Source organism: Punctularia strigosozonata (assembly GCF_000264995.1).
Source record: "Punctularia strigosozonata HHB-11173 SS5 unplaced genomic scaffold PUNSTscaffold_6, whole genome shotgun sequence".
Taxonomy (NCBI): domain Eukaryota; kingdom Fungi; phylum Basidiomycota; class Agaricomycetes; order Corticiales; family Punctulariaceae; genus Punctularia; species Punctularia strigosozonata.
The window spans coordinates 727,440-743,747 of record NW_006767438.1 but is presented as its reverse complement, the minus strand read 5'-3'; the positions used below and the strand labels follow the sequence as shown (position 1 = coordinate 743,747).

Sequence of the window (16,308 nt, the reverse complement as noted above, 5' to 3'; positions counted from 1 at the left end):
TTTGCAGGATTACGGCCGCTCGAAGGCCTTTTTATAAGGGCAAGAGTTTGTCACTGTACTAAACGCGGCCCTCGACGAATACCGTAGACTTTTATGCGAAGCCCGTCTTTCCCGACGTAGATGAAGCCGATTTATCACTACACTTGGGACCGAATGTGATATATATTCAGAGCACGATAGCGACAACTGTTCACACAGCAAGGAAAACAGGGGATGACAATACACAAAACAATCAAAAGATGACCAAGATTTTCATAGAGATAGCGCTATACCGTGTAGCGCCGCCATCCACAGCACTTACTTCCCTTGCCCCTACGCACGGGCTGTATTTGTGTCGCTCTCGTCGTCCGTGTCGCTATCGTAAATTACGTCGCTGTCGCTGTCAGATCCGCTCTCTTCATCCGTGTCGCTCTCTTCATCCAAGTCCCCGAAGTGCGCCTTCAGCTCTTCGTCCGACGGTTCGAAGTCCGCCGTTACATCGATGTCTTCGTAACCGAGTACGGCCTTATGCAACATGACGGCCTTCGGAATCTTCGGAATCTTGGTCATCTATTACAGGACGCTCATTCAGAACAATGAGTCGGTTCGCAGCATTATGGGGACGTACCTTGGCGATTGTCTCTGCTCTAGTAGAGCGCTCCATATCCCAGTACCAAAGGGGTTGCGCGTTGGGCGATAGGTCGAGCTCTTTCTTCACCGCCTCGAATATCGTTGCTTCTTGGCTCCGTGAACGTTTCTGCTTGTATAGGTTGAAGTTCGTGTAGAGAGCGATCGCCAAGACGTAGCGAGGGTGTCCGATCCTAACCCAGCTCAACTTGGCTCTGCAGAGCTGTGAGAGGACATCGACGATTTCCGGCAAGGCGCACATGGCCATCTCATCACTGTCCTTGTCAGGCTTGTATATCTGCTGTTTGATGCAGAATACGCGAAGCTGCTGTATCGTAACTCCTACGCCGTAGTGAAACAGCGGACAGTCGTCTTCGCGCAGAAATTCATCCGTCATCCATTCCGGGAGACGCGTCATTGCTTTCCGGTGCTTTAATCCAAATGTGATGAATGAGTCCTTGAACGAACGTCGATCGTATCAGCACTATGAACGGGGAAAGTGGACATTTACAAGTTACCCGGTACCATCGCTGTGCATCGGTCGGTAACATAGCTTGTTGTGTGAAATGAGCTTATGTCGAATGATTGCAATTGGGAGGCTGAAAGGAGGGGGATGGATGGAGACACACCACGGGAAATGGCTCATTTTATGGCCAGTGGACAGCTCGGCCTTCCCTGCCAGTCGGCGCTACGCAAAAGCTATAACTTGCACGTGATTGATGACAAATATAATAACATCCGGCCTATCAGGGCCTATCCCAGTGCAGAGCGGACTGCTTTCTCTTCCGCGTAGAAGATAACAGTACAAAAGTCTCAAAACTTCGCTCGGCAGTACTTACCTGAAACGAAAACAATTTCGTCGTTATGTACCTCCAATCCGCGAGCGAGCTGGTGATCAGGAGATCATTTGACACTGCCAGACAGCACCCACCTGCAAGGAGCCGCGGCCGACATCAACACTCGTGCTCAACCTTGCCAGCTATTGCATGTCATATTGTCAAACTACCACTGCTGGCGACGATGTCATGCTGTCCATTGTATCGCCGACCATTGTCGGAAGCCAGTCTCGTTACCAGCAATATGCGGTCTTGACTCTTTTGTCCGCTGCTGTCCTCTTACTTCTCGTACTCCGCAACACATCAGATGGCTGAGAATGGTCATCACCTTATGGCCCTTTATGGTGAAAATGTGGCTTCGCACGTCCCTGAGTTCGCTGTGGGCCCACTACGCCACATACGACCAGCAGATGTATATAAAGCCCGGGCCCCGGAACGCACTCTCGATCAGACTCACCTCAGACATGGCTGCTCGCAACCAGATCGTCGTAACATCGGAGGTTCGTATCCAACGGAATACTACGTGCTTATACAAGCACTGAATATTGCCCAGCACTTCTTCCCAGAACTACACACCACGGTCGGCACCGCCGACAGTGGAGGACTGGAAGCCCCTGGATACGGGTTCGTGAATCGCATCCTGACGGCATGGGCGCTTTCCGCTCGCGTGTCAGCCAAGAAGGGCACCGATGGAGCGCTTGCGATCTACCCTCAGTGTCGGATAGACTCTGCCTACAAGAGCAAAATTCAGGAGAACGAATGGAAGGTGCCGGACTTTGCGGCCGTTATCGCCTCGAGGAACGCCGACACAACGATGACACAGAGGCTGGTGTATACATGGGAATGTAAAATTAGTAAAGAGGCCAGAGGCTGGTGGCATGCCGGGGCCCGTGCCTCTGCCGTCGCGGCCACGTTGGTGAACCTAGATCAGGTGGAGCTCCAAGCCAAGGTGGCGATGAAGGCGTTCAAGATCAATAAGTGTTTTGCTTTTCTCCGTGTAGATGCCCACTTCTGCTTGATACGGTTCTTCAAGCCCAGCGCTGGAAGGCGGCGATCCAGCACTGCTTTGAGCCAACAACCAGACCCCGGCTCCATTTTGGGTCCATCTGATAGCAAAGCTATGTCGAACGAGCAGCACGAGTCGGTCCCTAGCTCGCAGGTTCGGCCCAAAATCCATATGGAGTTCAAGTTCTTCGTTCGGCCGATCTTCGTGGATGCAGATTCCTCCACGACGCTACGCCTTAGTCCTCAATTTCTTGGCGCCTTGCGGGAGGTAGGCCAAGCTGCAGCCAAACATGGATTGTCCTTTCCCGAGGATACCTTCTTTACGGTGGCGCAGGAAGACGAGGAAGCGGCAAGGCCCGGGGACCACGATGTACGTCGTCTATCGGTCGTGAGCAGCTTTCAGGCACTTATCATCTTGGTCAGGAAGGGATGCGCCAGTGGAACGCATACAGGAAGAAAATGGCCGGCGGAAATGCGGCGGAACGCGCGTACATGGACGGGATCTCCGGATCCAGTGCCGCGGAAACGAGCGGAGACGATTTTTCGGAAACCCCTTCCCTCAAAGATGGGCTGGACGAAATGAAGGCAGCCATTGAATCGGGACAGATTCAACCGGCCCCGGAACGCCTACGGTCCTGGCCAGGGAAAGAAGCCGCCGAGGAGGGCGAAGTAAAGCGATCAGCCACACCGGAAGCTAAGGCGGTGCAGGGCGGAGTCACAGTTGCGGGGTCGGCGGGCAAGGGTCGGGTTGTACGAGAGGCGAGCGCGGGTCAGGTAGCGGAGGCACCAAGTCAACGTAGAGCGGGACAGGGCACTAGTAAGTCTGCTTCTAAACGCGGAGGCACCAAGAAATAGGGGATCAGAGTGCTCTGCGGTCGAAAGTAGAGTTTTGTGTCTATCGAGATACGGAACGTCTATTTGCAGTGTCCCCTCGCGCCTTTCGTGAATCCACATCAGTTATGACCGACCGAGGGCCACCTTCTAGTGAGAACGCTAGTGGGATATTAACTTATGGAGGCCGCGGACTGCGTACACGGCAGGAACTAGCCGCCGCGCGACGCCAACCCATAGCAAGATCGTTGCGCGGTATCCACGGGTATGCATATGCTTACAACTGGAGAATAAATTTCGTAGGTCGATCAGTCAATGTGTGCTTGGATGGACTTGTACCATTCCAAGGAGAGGCGGTCTTCTGAGAGACCGAGGGTGCAGTGATGCCGGGGAGGGTCCCCCAGACGTTTGTCCGTGAATACGACCAAGGACGACAAGCGGTCGCGGAACTGAAGATCGGTCGACTACACGTGGAAAGCAAACTAGCTGAAGGGAATACGGGTATTCTGATAGCGGAAGGAGTACGGTCGCACTTGCGCATCATCGACGGCACTGAATTCCCCGAGGATGATGGAGCACAACGGGCGAACGATGATACCATGAGCGGGGGATCTGCGGCATAGCGAAGACGGAGACGGTGCAGAGCCGGCATGTGGCTGAGCATACTGTATAGCTTGCCTACGCCGAGACTGCACTCCTCGACCGTCCCGATCGCACAGTCCACGAGGTTCTGGTAAACGAAATGGCGCTCTAGAGGCAGCTTGAAGCCTGAGATGTCGGATGGACAAGAACATTACGTTCGGGAGCTTGCATTATCAACGCCTTAGGGTCCCGCAGGTTATTGAAAGCACTAGCGTCTAAGAACAGTAGGTGCCTGGGTCCTGAGGTTACGAATGATGATAGATGTTAGTCGCCTCGTCCGGTGTTGTATTCAGATAGAGGGGCTCCGCCCACGATGCGTCGGATGTGCTCCGAAGAACTTGAGATAGCGCAATCGGTTCCACGTCACCGTTCCTCTATGCATATGGTAAGAGAACGATCGTTAGAGTGCGCGAGTATGATCTCAGCAGTGCGAGCTCAGGAAGACCGAGATCAATGTCTCTCCGATGGCGACAGACCCGAGCTATGGCATCGACAAGGGGAAAACCTTGGTTGCAATAGGATTTTGAGCGATAAGGCGAGAGGGAATATGCGGATCAGAAGTTCCGAATGGAGGCTCGCAGAACGGATGGAGGAGTTTCAAGCCCGACATTGGCCGTGTTTGGATTGGATTCATGACCAGTCGCCATATCACCATTACTATGGACGTTTTCAATGGATCGCTTGAGGTAGAGCATCATCACGGCGTACCTGCTATATAACCCCGGGAAGCAAAGGCTTAAAGGCACTTCGATGAGCGTTTTAGTCTGATCGACTGTTCGTTCTACAGTCCCGTGTCCTTGATGGGAGTGCCGGCGCTGCGAGTTCCGTTGTGGTACTGTACTTTTACGACCGTAAGTTCGTCCCGCGTCCCCGGGGCACCCGAACCGAACTTATTGTCCCCTGTCCCCTGGCACTCCGAACCTCCGGGACACATTATATCTGACCGTGAGAGTCTTAAATCTGACCGTGTGATCAAAAAATCTGACCTCGTAAGCACGTGTCCCCCGGGCAGGCTGCGGATGAACTTTCCACGGCCCCGAACTTGGGGGGTGTCCCCTGTCCCCCTCTGACCTGGCCGAACTTACGGTCGTAAAAGTACAGTAATCACCGATGCGCCATTTTTTCCGTTTGAACGCGGCCATTGCGAGCAGTTCGGAGTTGCGTGGATGGCTACCGACAAGCCTACTGTGCGGAACACTCGATGGCAGAGTGAATACGGGGGACGAATCCTGGGACCACGGACGTTTTCACTAAGGGCCGATATTGCTGTGCTGAGCCTGTGCCCTTCTTCCGTACCGGCTTCCGGCCTTTCGTCCTGAAGCTGGGTTCGCTGCTGGAAAGGACACAGTCCTCTCTACGCTACACGCAGGACTTCTGTCTGCTCTGGCTGAACTTTGAGGAGTCATTCCATACGCATGCCCGTGCTCCGCCAGGACCGCCGGAGCTGCCTACAGCTGCAGAGCAAAGGTTCCTACGTTCTCACTCCACACCGAAATTAAAGCTCATGCAAGGGCCCGCGGAGGCATCGCGGGTTGCATGATCCCATTCTGAACAAGTGTTTTACCCGCTCACCATCAAGGCCCGTGAATTGGATGTTCTGGCGTACAGCGCATTGCGCAGTGTATCCAAGGTATGTGGCATCCTCAGAACATCTGTGTTCGTAATAAGACTCACTCTGGTAAACTTGTGGAATTCACACCAGCACTACTGAATGCTGCCTGCGGCGTGATACGCAGCATGTTCAGGAATGATGCTAGAACTGTCATCACATTGTTTGGGAACCGCTTCAGCCTCGCATCCGATGCGCCTGTTAGTCACAGGCAGCGCGGTAAGAACGGCCCCCGTAGGGTCATATTGTTCTCTCCGTAATCTGGCCGCTGAGCAGCGTTCGGCAGCATGGCTAGTTTAAGGGCTGGTACATCTGTGTGAGCATGACGAGCCTAAAAACCCTTCAGAGAGCGTACTACATTACCCGGGAACAGAAAGCATGCGTTCAGCTAATATGTGTGTCCTACCTCTGGTAGCCCTCTCTTTCATCAGCGCGTGAGTCTCGTTGTGCCTTGGATATTGAATACATGCTCATGACCTCGGTCATGTGCGCACGCAGATTTACTCCTACTTGTGCAATACCTGTATGGCGTCATGCTGAATACGCGAGGACGTTATGTAATAGGTACGCTGTGCCGTGTCTTACTCAAGAAGTGCCCAGTGCTCACAGTTAGAATGCCAGTGGAAGGGCAGAAAATTTGACCCCACTCGGTTGCTTCGCTCCTCCCCTCCCCTAACGTCGAGAGTATAATGGCACAGACGAGATGATCCAGACAGCGTGCTAGTATTATACAACCAACGAATGCATTCGCATCATACCAGACGCTGCTTCATGCTGTCACAAATAGTGTGGTTCGTAGCATAACTGGCCTTCGGATAACATGGTCGTCCTCTTGTCCACCCACCGACGTGTCCGTACTCTCCAAGCCGAGGTTACCGACATGAATGCCGCGCGCGCATTCTGCTGGGCTTCTGCCCGGGCTCTTGGTATCCACACCGCCGTGTAACGTGTTGGTTACCCTCGCCTGGTGTTCTACACATCCTGGCGTCGTCCTCGTTCTAGGCCAGCACTGCCTAACCCTGTACCCGCCGGCTCGCAGAACACCCTAACAGGCCCCAAAGGCGCCGGCATCAATGCCAGGTTGGCGGTGCAAATCTATTCTTGCGCGGAATCAAAACACGAACTGCCAGGTATCAATGTCCATAATTGTCGGTCGGAGGTTCTGTACCGCGCTTCCCGCAGCATGCTCGATAATATGTATCAGTGGCACTGCAGCCCGTCACGGAGGTCAGCCCCGAACGCGAGAAGATATAGGCATTCGCTTACGTACAGTCTTCGTCTGAGAAGACACGCCGGCGTGGAAGGAAGAAGCACCGGTGTAACTTGCAACCGCTCACATTGGATCTTTTCGCACTGCTGTGCGATTGGAGCATATCATAGTACGGAGAAGTATCACTGACGGGAACAGCATCTTTAAGTCATTCGGCCAGGCGCAGCTCTGAACGTTCTCATAAAAGCTCGCTCACCCCGAAGGTCGATAATATTGAACATTCATAACTCGTCATATCTCGTTTCTAACCGACCACCTGTCAGTGAGTATGTACAAGACCTTGCTTTTCACGGCTGCTTTGTTCAGCATGTAAGTATCATGGCTGTACCCCATTCGAAGTAGTATACACTGACCAGCATGGCATTTCGCAGTTTCATCGCGCCGAGTGCACTTCCAGTGGAAGGCAACCACAATGACCTAAATATTCGGTGTAACAGGCGAGTATCTTTTGCAGGACTGGCCGTAGGAAAGTACTTACGGTCGTCGCAGTGGGAGGGCGGCCCAGGGCGTTGACATATCAGCCCGCTTCGGCTCAGGGTGTACCGCGCCGCCTTAAGCTAGAGCTGGTTTCGCATTCAATGTCGTAACCCATGCATCGCTTGTGTCTTCGAGGGCAGGCGCCTTTCCTTATTCATTACCCTAGCAATGCGATAACTTCGAGGTTCTGCGAACCTCATCCATACCATCCATACTGTATTAACACGCAACCCCGTAGTTCGTGTAATAATCGTTACAATGCTTGTTCTGTTTCCACATCCGAGGACGTCTATCGAGCGCCCTGCAGAAGTTGGTTCTGTATCACAAGCAGGAGCGCGTAAAGCACCTCTATCCGCTGTCATCGAAGACACATCTCCATGAGAGTGGAAAATGTGCAGCAGGGGCAAAGGAATTTACCGGTATCGGCACATTCCTCTCTCTTGCCATCCTCACCACCTCGCCTACAATCACCTCCACCTCTATTGGCTTGCCGTTCTCGATGTCCAGAAGCATGCTCGGCTTGTGGGTGCTGTCTGCACGAACATGAATATCTCTCGTTCTGTTGATCGTCGCATCGATGACACTCGACGGTAGGCCGTCTTCGGTATCGGGGAAGCCGAGAGCGCGCCCGACGGCAAGAAGTTCCTCGAGCACACCGCGGATGACGGGGAGAGTGTGCTGCTCTATCAGCGAGCCGTTGATCGGGTCCACGTACGGTTTGGGCATGGGCGAGTTGGAGCCCGGATGCCGGTATATCGCCGGCAAGGGGTAGCGCGTTAGCGACGCGATGGACGAGTAGGCAACGTTCCAGAAGTTCTTATAGAACTTGATCCGTTGAACCTCGGGGACGACCTTGACGGTGCTGCCACCCGCAGCTAGCATGTCCGCGAAGCCGGACAGCAAGGCCTCTTCTGCAGGAGTGTTATGAGTAGTGTTATAGTTGTCGGGTCTATAGATTCCGATCGTCGCTCTATCCTGAGCCATAGTATGAGCCATGTCGGCTGAAGATTTCAGATGGGACTGACGAAGTCGTTGTGCTCGACTTCACTCTTGCTGAGCATGTTGGTGCCGATCCACACAGCAGCGGATATGACGTTGGGCTTCCCATTGCCGACGCTTCTGGAGGCATTGTGAAGGTGCTTCTCGACGTTCAAGCCATTTTGGAGGAGGACGTAGGTCGGTTGGGGATACTTGTTGGCGTACGGAGCAGAAAGCAAGGGCCTTAAGACTTCGGACGTCTTCTGCAGCTCCGGGATGCACTTCGTAGTTATGACGACATAAGAATACGGCCTGTCCAATGCTTCATCTGACAGAGACCCAAACACTGATAGCAACATACAACTGATTAGATGAATACAGAGCGGGGGATCAAACATAGAGCACACACGTCGATCGGGCTTCCATCCGATATGTGTTCCATATCTCTGACTTCTGATGTCTACACCTCTCTCTGAAGTCACCATTTAATGTGTGCTATATACGAATAAACGCGTTGTTGCCGACCAGATACGGCTTGATAGTTTCCTCGAGCTATCGCGGTCACTCGAGCAAGTCCACACCTCAGTCACCGTCAGTCCAGCACCTTATTAGGTGTATCTCTCCACCAAGAAAGATAGACCTAATAAGGTCTAAAATCAGATGTCTTACCATTCTGGCATTGTGAGCATGGACTCTCCAGCAGCTTAGCTAGAAGAATGTGGTGCTCCCATCTACCTATGGGGTGTGTATACCCTTAAATTGTCTGGTATCGCTCTGGTGACCCTGTACAGTTAATCATAGCTATACCTTTCCTTGCCAATTATGCTTGTGTCTCAACAATGACAATAAATGCAGTATTGGCAGAGCTATGGTAGCTCCTGTGCAATTGGGTTTCTATTTTCTGCTCCAGATATGTGCATTAACGATGTTTCATGTTCATATATAGTTCCCTTCCATCGCCTATCTGCTGCACCTTGGCTGGACAGATGTATGTGGTTAGTTGACTGGTAGTTCCAGGGTTGTGTTGGTAACATGCCTGGTGGTACCGTAAATACTCTCACAAGGTGGTAATACCACGGGGTGTCAGGGGTCTTTCAGCCTATATTGCTATAAATAGTACACTCATGGCAGGCTATCATTGCTTGTGGCTATGCAGATGGATATCAAACAATTCCTTGCGGAGGATTTGTTGGTTCATGTACCAAATAATGATCAGATGAGAAACACATCAGCCACATTGGTATTATCATACAGGCAGACGGTGGGTACGTGAAAGTATTTGTTCTTTTATACATACACGCACTGCACTCCAAGGGTGCACATACTGAGTCAGATCACTTCTTATAGCAGCTCTTATGGGTGGATTAGATTACGAATATCCGCAGAGTGGGGAATAGATATTATCAATTGCTTGCAATAGATTAATGACAAAAATAAAGTTAGCTAATAGCTTCACTATGTTGAACAATACCAATGAGAAAATGATATACTGTAGTACGGTGATGGATAAGGCTAACTTGGGAGTGACAATACCTGTCACATACAAGGCATTTGGAGTTACCACCGCACGTGTCACACCACAGCATGGAACCACCAGATACAGCCTATTGGGATTACCGTTGGGAGAACTGATTAACTTGTGGATGTACCAGGACATGTTGGGAGACTCCACAAGCCTCATGAGAAGGTCTCACCAGAGCAGGGCTGGAACCACCATGGTGAGGTCTGGTAGCTCATTGTGGGCACCAGTGGAACGACCATGGCGCTACGGCAAAATGTGTAATGGTCCTACCACACGATGTGTATGTCCAAGCATGGTAATCCCACCACTGTTTACCTGGTAGCTCCCTTCATACATGGCCACACCTGGTAGGTCCATGTCCGGTGGTCCCATCAGCTGGGGGCTACCTGTTCTCTGGAGATACCCTGCCTCCGAACACTAACACCATGGTAGTGCCACACATGACCCGGTAGGACCATGTACTTCAATGCTGTAAACTCTGGACACACCACCAGCGCCGTGGACTACCACATTCTTCCTCCAGGGCATGGACATACCACACCCACTGTAGCTTCCCTTTGGGGTACTACCTGTAGGATTGTCATGATGTGCACCCTTGCCTGTTCTTGGATGTGTGATGCGGAAGTTGTTGTGTGTCATTAGTAAGTTCCTTATTTAGATTTATGTTCCCTGTGGAACTCTCGGATCTCCATCACAAATTTATGCACCATATTCTCCTTTGATACATGTTGACTACTCATGTAGTTTTCAGCTCCGACAACTCCTTGTGTTCCGCTAGTATATAAGCTAGTGTACTTGTATAGTATTCACCGGTTCGGATATCGGCTAAGATATTCCCTTCTGCTCCGACATGGACTCAGAGCGCGTAGCAACTCAACTCTTTAGCTTGGGTCAGGTCTGTCTCTCTCGTACTCAACTCCGTATCTTGAACTTCTGCTCTGACTACCTCCAACTTAGATCCACTCAGCTCCCTGTTTGGGGTCCGGACGTCACTCTTTGGCATCGGACCTAGGCTCCGACTCATTCTTGACACTTTTCAATATCTCTCTGTTTATGGAAGGCTTGCCTAAAGCTACCTGAAAACTCGGGGCTACACTTTGACATCAAAACATCACGACTGCACTTCAACACCACATTGTTTGTGACGGCTACGCACACTGCACCCACGAAACACCGTGGGACAGTGTGTGTGGCATCACAAACAATACAGTGTTGACAGTGAGCCTTGAACCCTGGATGCCATGACACAAAGTCACATTGCTATACCACTCAGCCATCCAGGCTATTTTTGCTACCAACTAGAAGTGTCATGGCCTTATTTTGACTGACCTTCATTAGAAAATGAAATTAAATAAATGACCAGAGCCAGGTTCGAACACACGCCCCTCTGAGATGCACATCAAGCATTGAAGCCATGGCAGCATTCCACCACTCAACCATTCTCACCTGACAGCCTCTCCTCATTGTTGTTACATGACTCCATCACCACCTCCTGCCAGCTCTCAGGTATGTAATAACTTTAGATACATCTACTTCTCTACCTATGTCGTGGACGCTTTGACAGTGTCGCGGGATAGTCTCCACTATAATATTCAGCCAATGATCCTGATTGTAGTCCCCGGCTCATAGGTGGTGTGCGCGCGGCTTGAGGCGTGAATGATTGCCGATCATATCCCATCGGGGAGGATATCGGCGTGAATGGACCAAGCGACGACATGCGGCTACTGATCCCCGACGAGAGACGTGGTGTCGACGGTGTCACGTTCCTCCACAGCTCGCCGTAATTCTCTTCCACATTCAGGCGTAATTCTTCTACCGTCTCGCAAAGTGCCGCCAGATCTTCGATGTCGGCTGGATCGTCTTCGAGATGTATGAGTCGTCCTTCCGCGTCGACATAGTCGTCCGGGTCGTAGGCATCATCTTCCAGCTCCGGCCCGAGTTCTGCCTCTTTCGATACATCACGACATATCGCTTCCGTCATTTCCACTTCGGTAGGGCCCCATGAGCTACCCAAAGCCGGATCTGCGGGAATTGCGGCGACGTCTCGTCGCCAGACCACTGCGAGGGCCAGCAACTCGTCTCGTTGAATCGAAAGTTGATGCGCTAAACCAGGGCGTATACCTGAACCTTCGTGAGTACACCTTGCCGCGAGAGCATGCCCTAGAACAGTTACGCACCCTTTTCGTTGAGCGCGTAGTTGACGGCGGACCACTCATCTTGCAGCCAGCGCTGCATAGTTTTTCGTTCCTTCGCGATTCGAACGCCCTCCTCCCTGCATCTGTCGGCCTCGAGCATGTGCCGAATGCCATCTCGGACCTTCTCGTCGGCAAGCCATCTTGGCGGCGACCCGCCCTCTCCCTCATCGTCGAAAAGGCCGGTATCCTGCCAAATATCATCGTCGACGTCGAGACTCCACAGCGACTCGAGTTTGATCGGCACCGGCGGTACGGCTCTTGCTGGTGCTTGCCTTTTCCGAATGAGCTCCGCCATTTCAGAGCATAGCTTGTTGTACTTGCGCGCGACGGCTTCGATGCCTTGCTCGCGCCTTAGGACGGCTATCTGCGTGTGAGATGCCAATTTCTTGTCTTAAGAGAGATCAGAGCCGGCGACTTCCAATGAGCCTGCACCCACTGGAAGAATGCGAGCGAAAGGATCGCTCAACCCGCGACGTTTCAGATTTACGATTTCGCAGGCGGTCCCGGAGCCGGGTTTTCAGCGCCAACGCATTCACCCGATGCGTAAGGTATTTGCTCCCCCGGAGTGATTCCAGGTTTTGACGGCTGCGCAAATCCAGTCCGTTCTCGAGGTTGTGCTTCTTCGCTCTCGCGCGGCTCTGTTCGTCAAGGAGCTCCTCCAGGTACGACGTCGTACTTGCATCCCCGCGTCCGGTCAAGATCTTCCGCTCGACGTCGGCTATGGTCTTTTCGATGACGCGCAGCTGGTCCTGTATGAGGAGAATCGATTCGATAACCTTCGTACCGGCATCCTTTGTTTGTCCTGGTTCCATAATGAGACATCAATACGTTGTGAAGAAGATGTCACGAACGTTGTTTAGGCTTCGTCTGCGCCATGCGCTGGGCGTCCCATTCCTTCCAAAGTACTTCGCGCGGGATTTTGCAGTGCGCTAGACCGCGTTCGGCGGCAATCAAACGCATGAGATACGCGTGATGTTTTCTTGCTAGCCAATCCCCCAGCGTACGCCGATGGCAACCATCTAGGTGGTGTATCTGCCTATCGAGCACGTAGAGGCGCTGATAGAACTGAGGGTCGACAGAAAAACGTAAACATCAAGCGTTGTCAACGAATTCTCGCAGATACCACTCACCCCGCTCACGCGTAACGGCGGCACCAAGTGGTCGAGAGAGCTCCAAAGCCGTTCACAGGACTCTCCATCCGACAGCCCGAAACCCTTGCACTTACGAGGGTGATAGAAGACTTGGCACTCCCACTGATGACCGTACGCGTGGAACACCGAAATGCCGAAGGTGATTCGATTGCGGTACTCTGGTAGTAGGTCCCACCGGTAGCAACTCCTCTCCAATTGGCATCCGATATCGTACAGGAGTCCGACTTGCATCCAGGATGGAACATGTTGGAAGAACTTCTCCAACAGTGCGATCGCGTAGTGCTGGCGCTCGCCGGCACTGGTCATGTTGGCCAACCAGAGCACACGATCGTGGCGGCACACGAGGGCCATGAGTGCGGTGTCATCAAAGAATCGCGTGCTTGCTTTCTCCCGTTGTTCGTCCGCCGCCTTGAAAGACGCTTCGCAACCGTCCAGCACCGAGTTCGGAAGCTTCAGCGGCCCTTCACAACGATCATCCTCGCAGTGAATTGATGTCGATGCCTCTTTCCGTTTCCGTTTCCGAGTCGTCTGATTTGTATCGCCATCCGATGGGCCGCCGGAAGAGACATTGGTTTGTGGTCGCGCCTTCGCAGGCTTCGCCTGCGTTTTCTTCCTCTCTGCAAGCAATTTCTCCATTGCTAATACTTCGGCCTCGGGGATAAAGACAGAGGCTGGATGTCGCCGAGCTGGGTCCCTACCGCCTGTCGCGCAACGCTTCTGCGTGAAGCACGCGTCGAGGCAGATGATGACGTCGGGGCTAATGCAATGTTCACAATAAGTCACAGCAGCAGAAATGCCAGAAATGCAGAACTCACGAGTCGTCGCAGTCGGATGGAGCACCTTCGCTGAAGCATAACAGGCATCGTGAACGCAGGTACTCGCTTGGAGCTGTCGGCCACCCGTCCGAGCTGGCCGTCGAGCGGGGCGCGCCAGGAGGGGAGGGATCCTCTTCGGCGTTCGACGCGCGGCTTCTCGTCGTCGAGGACCTCGCCTCGAGGCTTGGTGTTTTCCGCCCTCCTGCAGCCACCAGTGGTCGGCGAGGCGTGGGGGGTGCAGACGTGGCCGCAGATGCAGGCAATGCCAAGGAATCCACCGCGAGATTCGACGCTCGGCCTTGACCTGCGATAACCGGTGATCGGGGATGAGCGGATGATGTGGGCGGCGTCGATGGAGTGGTCGTCGGGGAGGGTTTCCCTTCGGAGTTCGATGTTTCCCGACCTCCTGCAGCCATGGATGCTTGGAAAGGTGCGGTTGGTGGAGACGCTACCACGGATGTAGGCGCGGATGTAGGCGGTGCCAAGGAGTCCTCCGCGAGGTTCGACGCTCGGCCTCGGCCTGCGATAACCGGTGGTCGGGGACGAGCGGAGGATGTGGGTGGCATGGATGGAGTGGTCGTCGGCGAGAGATTCCTCTCGAGGGTTGATGTTTCCCGACCTCCTGCAGCCACGGGTGCTCGGGGAGGTGCGGTTGGTGCAGACACTACCGCGGCTGTAAGCGGTGCCGAGGAATCCTCTGCGAGGTTTGACGCTCGGCCTCGGCCTGTAACAACCGATGGTCGGGGACGGGCGGAGGATGTGGGCGGTGCCGACGCTGTAGACGTCGTCGAGCAATTCCCCTCGATGTTCGATACCCCTGACCCGGCTGTGGGTGGGCATGCCAAGTCAGTGGTAGCTCATGATTGACTATAGCAGAAACCGACCTGCATTCTCGAATCCAAGGTCTGTCTTGTCCTTTTCGCCACGCGCGATGGCCTTCCGGGCTGCCTCTATGGCCGCAATCGTTTTCTCCTTCACATGATCGATCAGGTAGATGTACCAGTTAAGGGCGTTGTTGAAACGTCTCCGCAAAGAATCCTGACCAAATAATATATGTGTAAGCACGATAGGCGACTTCACAGGAAAGCGTACTTGAGTTTTCAACCGGAATTTTCGGACACCAAGAAAAGACTCCAATGTGGTAGTCCATGCAGTGACGTTCGGCGCAACATTTAAGAATAATGTTGACACTAGTTCGAGCATATTCAGATCAAATGCGAGAGACGGAGACTGAGGAGCACACGGAAATAACCCTCGGGCTAGAAGTTGTCGCGCAGCTGACATGCAGGTGCAAATAGAGAGGTCGATCTGCGCGAGCCCTAGTCCATTTCATTAACATGGATTACATCGCGATGTGCGGGCGACTTACGTTCGCAATACACTGCCAAAACGCTCAATTTTCTCCCCGGCTCCTGACAAGTACATCGTGGAAGAGATGGCGGGTCAGCCATATGAGAGGTAGCCCAGATGTAGTCCATGTAAGGCGTTATGAGTTCCGGAATTGTCTCTGTTTGCCACCGGCGCCACTGATTAGCCTTCTTACGAGCGTATTGCGCCTTGTAGTTAGCCGCGTCGTCCTCTGTATCCAGCGTCGGGAAGTGGAGCGGGGAGGAAAACCGATTCGTAGTCGGAGTCGCGAACGGCGATGAAGTTTCAGGATTTATCAGAACATCGACCGGTTCATCCACGCGTGCTCCGTCGCTCCTCGCGTCGGAATTGCAGGATTCGGGATCATAGGGAATATCTTCATAGGCAAGACTGGTGGATCCACGATAGAACCCGGTTTGAATGAGGGTCCGGCGCTGAGGAAGTTGTGCGACGGGGGGTGGTCTGCCTCGATGGGACGAGGAGATTTTTCCTCTCCTGGAAATTGTTGGGCCTTCTTGTAAAATTTGACGAATTTCCGAGAGGTCATGACCCTCCCTCCCGAACGATTTCGGAACTTTGATAGGCATGATAGTTCGAAATTGGTTCAGGTCGAGAAGGGATTCGTGCGACGTGAACTGCTACCAAGGTGCTGTGAAGCGAGAATGTAAAAATGCGCCGCTACGGTCAGCGCAGCCATTACCCACACCCAAACTTACGAAGAAATAAGCGTCTACGAGCGCTCCCAATAGGTTATCTTAGGTCTGTGGCTACAAGATTTAAGATGGTGCTACGACCTATTAGGTATCTTATGTTGTGGATGAAAGCGATGGACTTATGACTCATGAACGCAACCGAGCATAGCGAGATCACGTGTATGCTACAATATCAACGAGGTCAGATTATCCCACGGCGCAAACCTTCAACCCTTCCTTCCATCACCGTGTTCCCATTCTCGCAACTTGATGCTCACCCATCAGCCTCATGTTTGTAAGGCCCCTTACCA

At 52.9% G+C, this 16,308-nt stretch overlaps 4 protein-coding genes across 4 annotated transcripts; 1 reads left to right on the top strand and 3 right to left on the bottom strand.

Annotated features, from left to right (window-relative positions):
* Positions 1-152: 152 nt before the first annotated feature.
* PUNSTDRAFT_143613 (uncharacterized protein) lies at positions 153-1,211 on the bottom strand. Its single transcript, XM_007383581.1, has 3 exons — positions 1,125-1,211; positions 608-1,063; positions 153-549 (listed from the first exon to the last, which is right to left on the bottom strand). Exons 1-3 carry the CDS (start codon positions 1,155-1,157, stop codon positions 313-315), a joined length of 726 nt encoding a protein of 241 aa, XP_007383643.1. The 5' UTR covers positions 1,158-1,211; the 3' UTR covers positions 153-312.
* Positions 1,212-1,906: 695 nt separating this feature from the next.
* Positions 1,907-3,302, top strand: PUNSTDRAFT_134118 (uncharacterized protein; the record flags this gene model as incomplete). Its single annotated transcript, XM_007383580.1, has 3 exons — positions 1,907-1,942; positions 1,996-2,817; positions 2,871-3,302. 3 exons carry the CDS (start codon positions 1,907-1,909, stop codon positions 3,300-3,302), a joined length of 1,290 nt encoding a protein of 429 aa, XP_007383642.1.
* A 4,263-nt stretch (positions 3,303-7,565) lies between these two features.
* PUNSTDRAFT_68169 (6-phosphogluconate dehydrogenase C-terminal domain-like protein) lies at positions 7,566-8,837 on the bottom strand (the record flags this gene model as incomplete). The annotated part of the gene is made up of 5 exons (XM_007383579.1): positions 7,566-7,631; positions 7,694-8,251; positions 8,302-8,600; positions 8,664-8,726; positions 8,780-8,837. Coding segments are annotated over 5 exons (1,044 nt in total), but the record flags the coding sequence as incomplete, so codon positions are not given.
* Positions 8,838-11,313: 2,476 nt separating this feature from the next.
* PUNSTDRAFT_67281 (uncharacterized protein) lies at positions 11,314-15,892 on the bottom strand (the record flags this gene model as incomplete). Its single annotated transcript, XM_007383578.1, has 10 exons — positions 11,314-11,897; positions 11,954-12,361; positions 12,408-12,773; positions 12,823-13,036; positions 13,102-13,879; positions 13,938-14,113; positions 14,393-14,754; positions 14,864-14,975; positions 15,030-15,256; positions 15,307-15,892. The coding sequence occupies 10 exons, from the start codon at positions 15,890-15,892 to the stop codon at positions 11,314-11,316; spliced, it is 3,813 nt and encodes a 1,270-aa protein (XP_007383640.1).
* Between the last annotated feature and the right edge of the window lie 416 nt (positions 15,893-16,308).

Coding starts and splice junctions, on each gene's coding strand:
- PUNSTDRAFT_143613 (XM_007383581.1), bottom strand. CDS start 1,157: ATGTTACCGACCGATGCACAGCGATGGTACCGG. Junction 1,064..1,124: donor ATGCACAGCGATGGTACCGG/GTAACTTGTAAA, acceptor CGTTCGTTCAAG/GACTCATTCATCACATTTGG. Junction 550..607: donor GAGCAGAGACAATCGCCAAG/GTACGTCCCCAT, acceptor GTCCTGTAATAG/ATGACCAAGATTCCGAAGAT.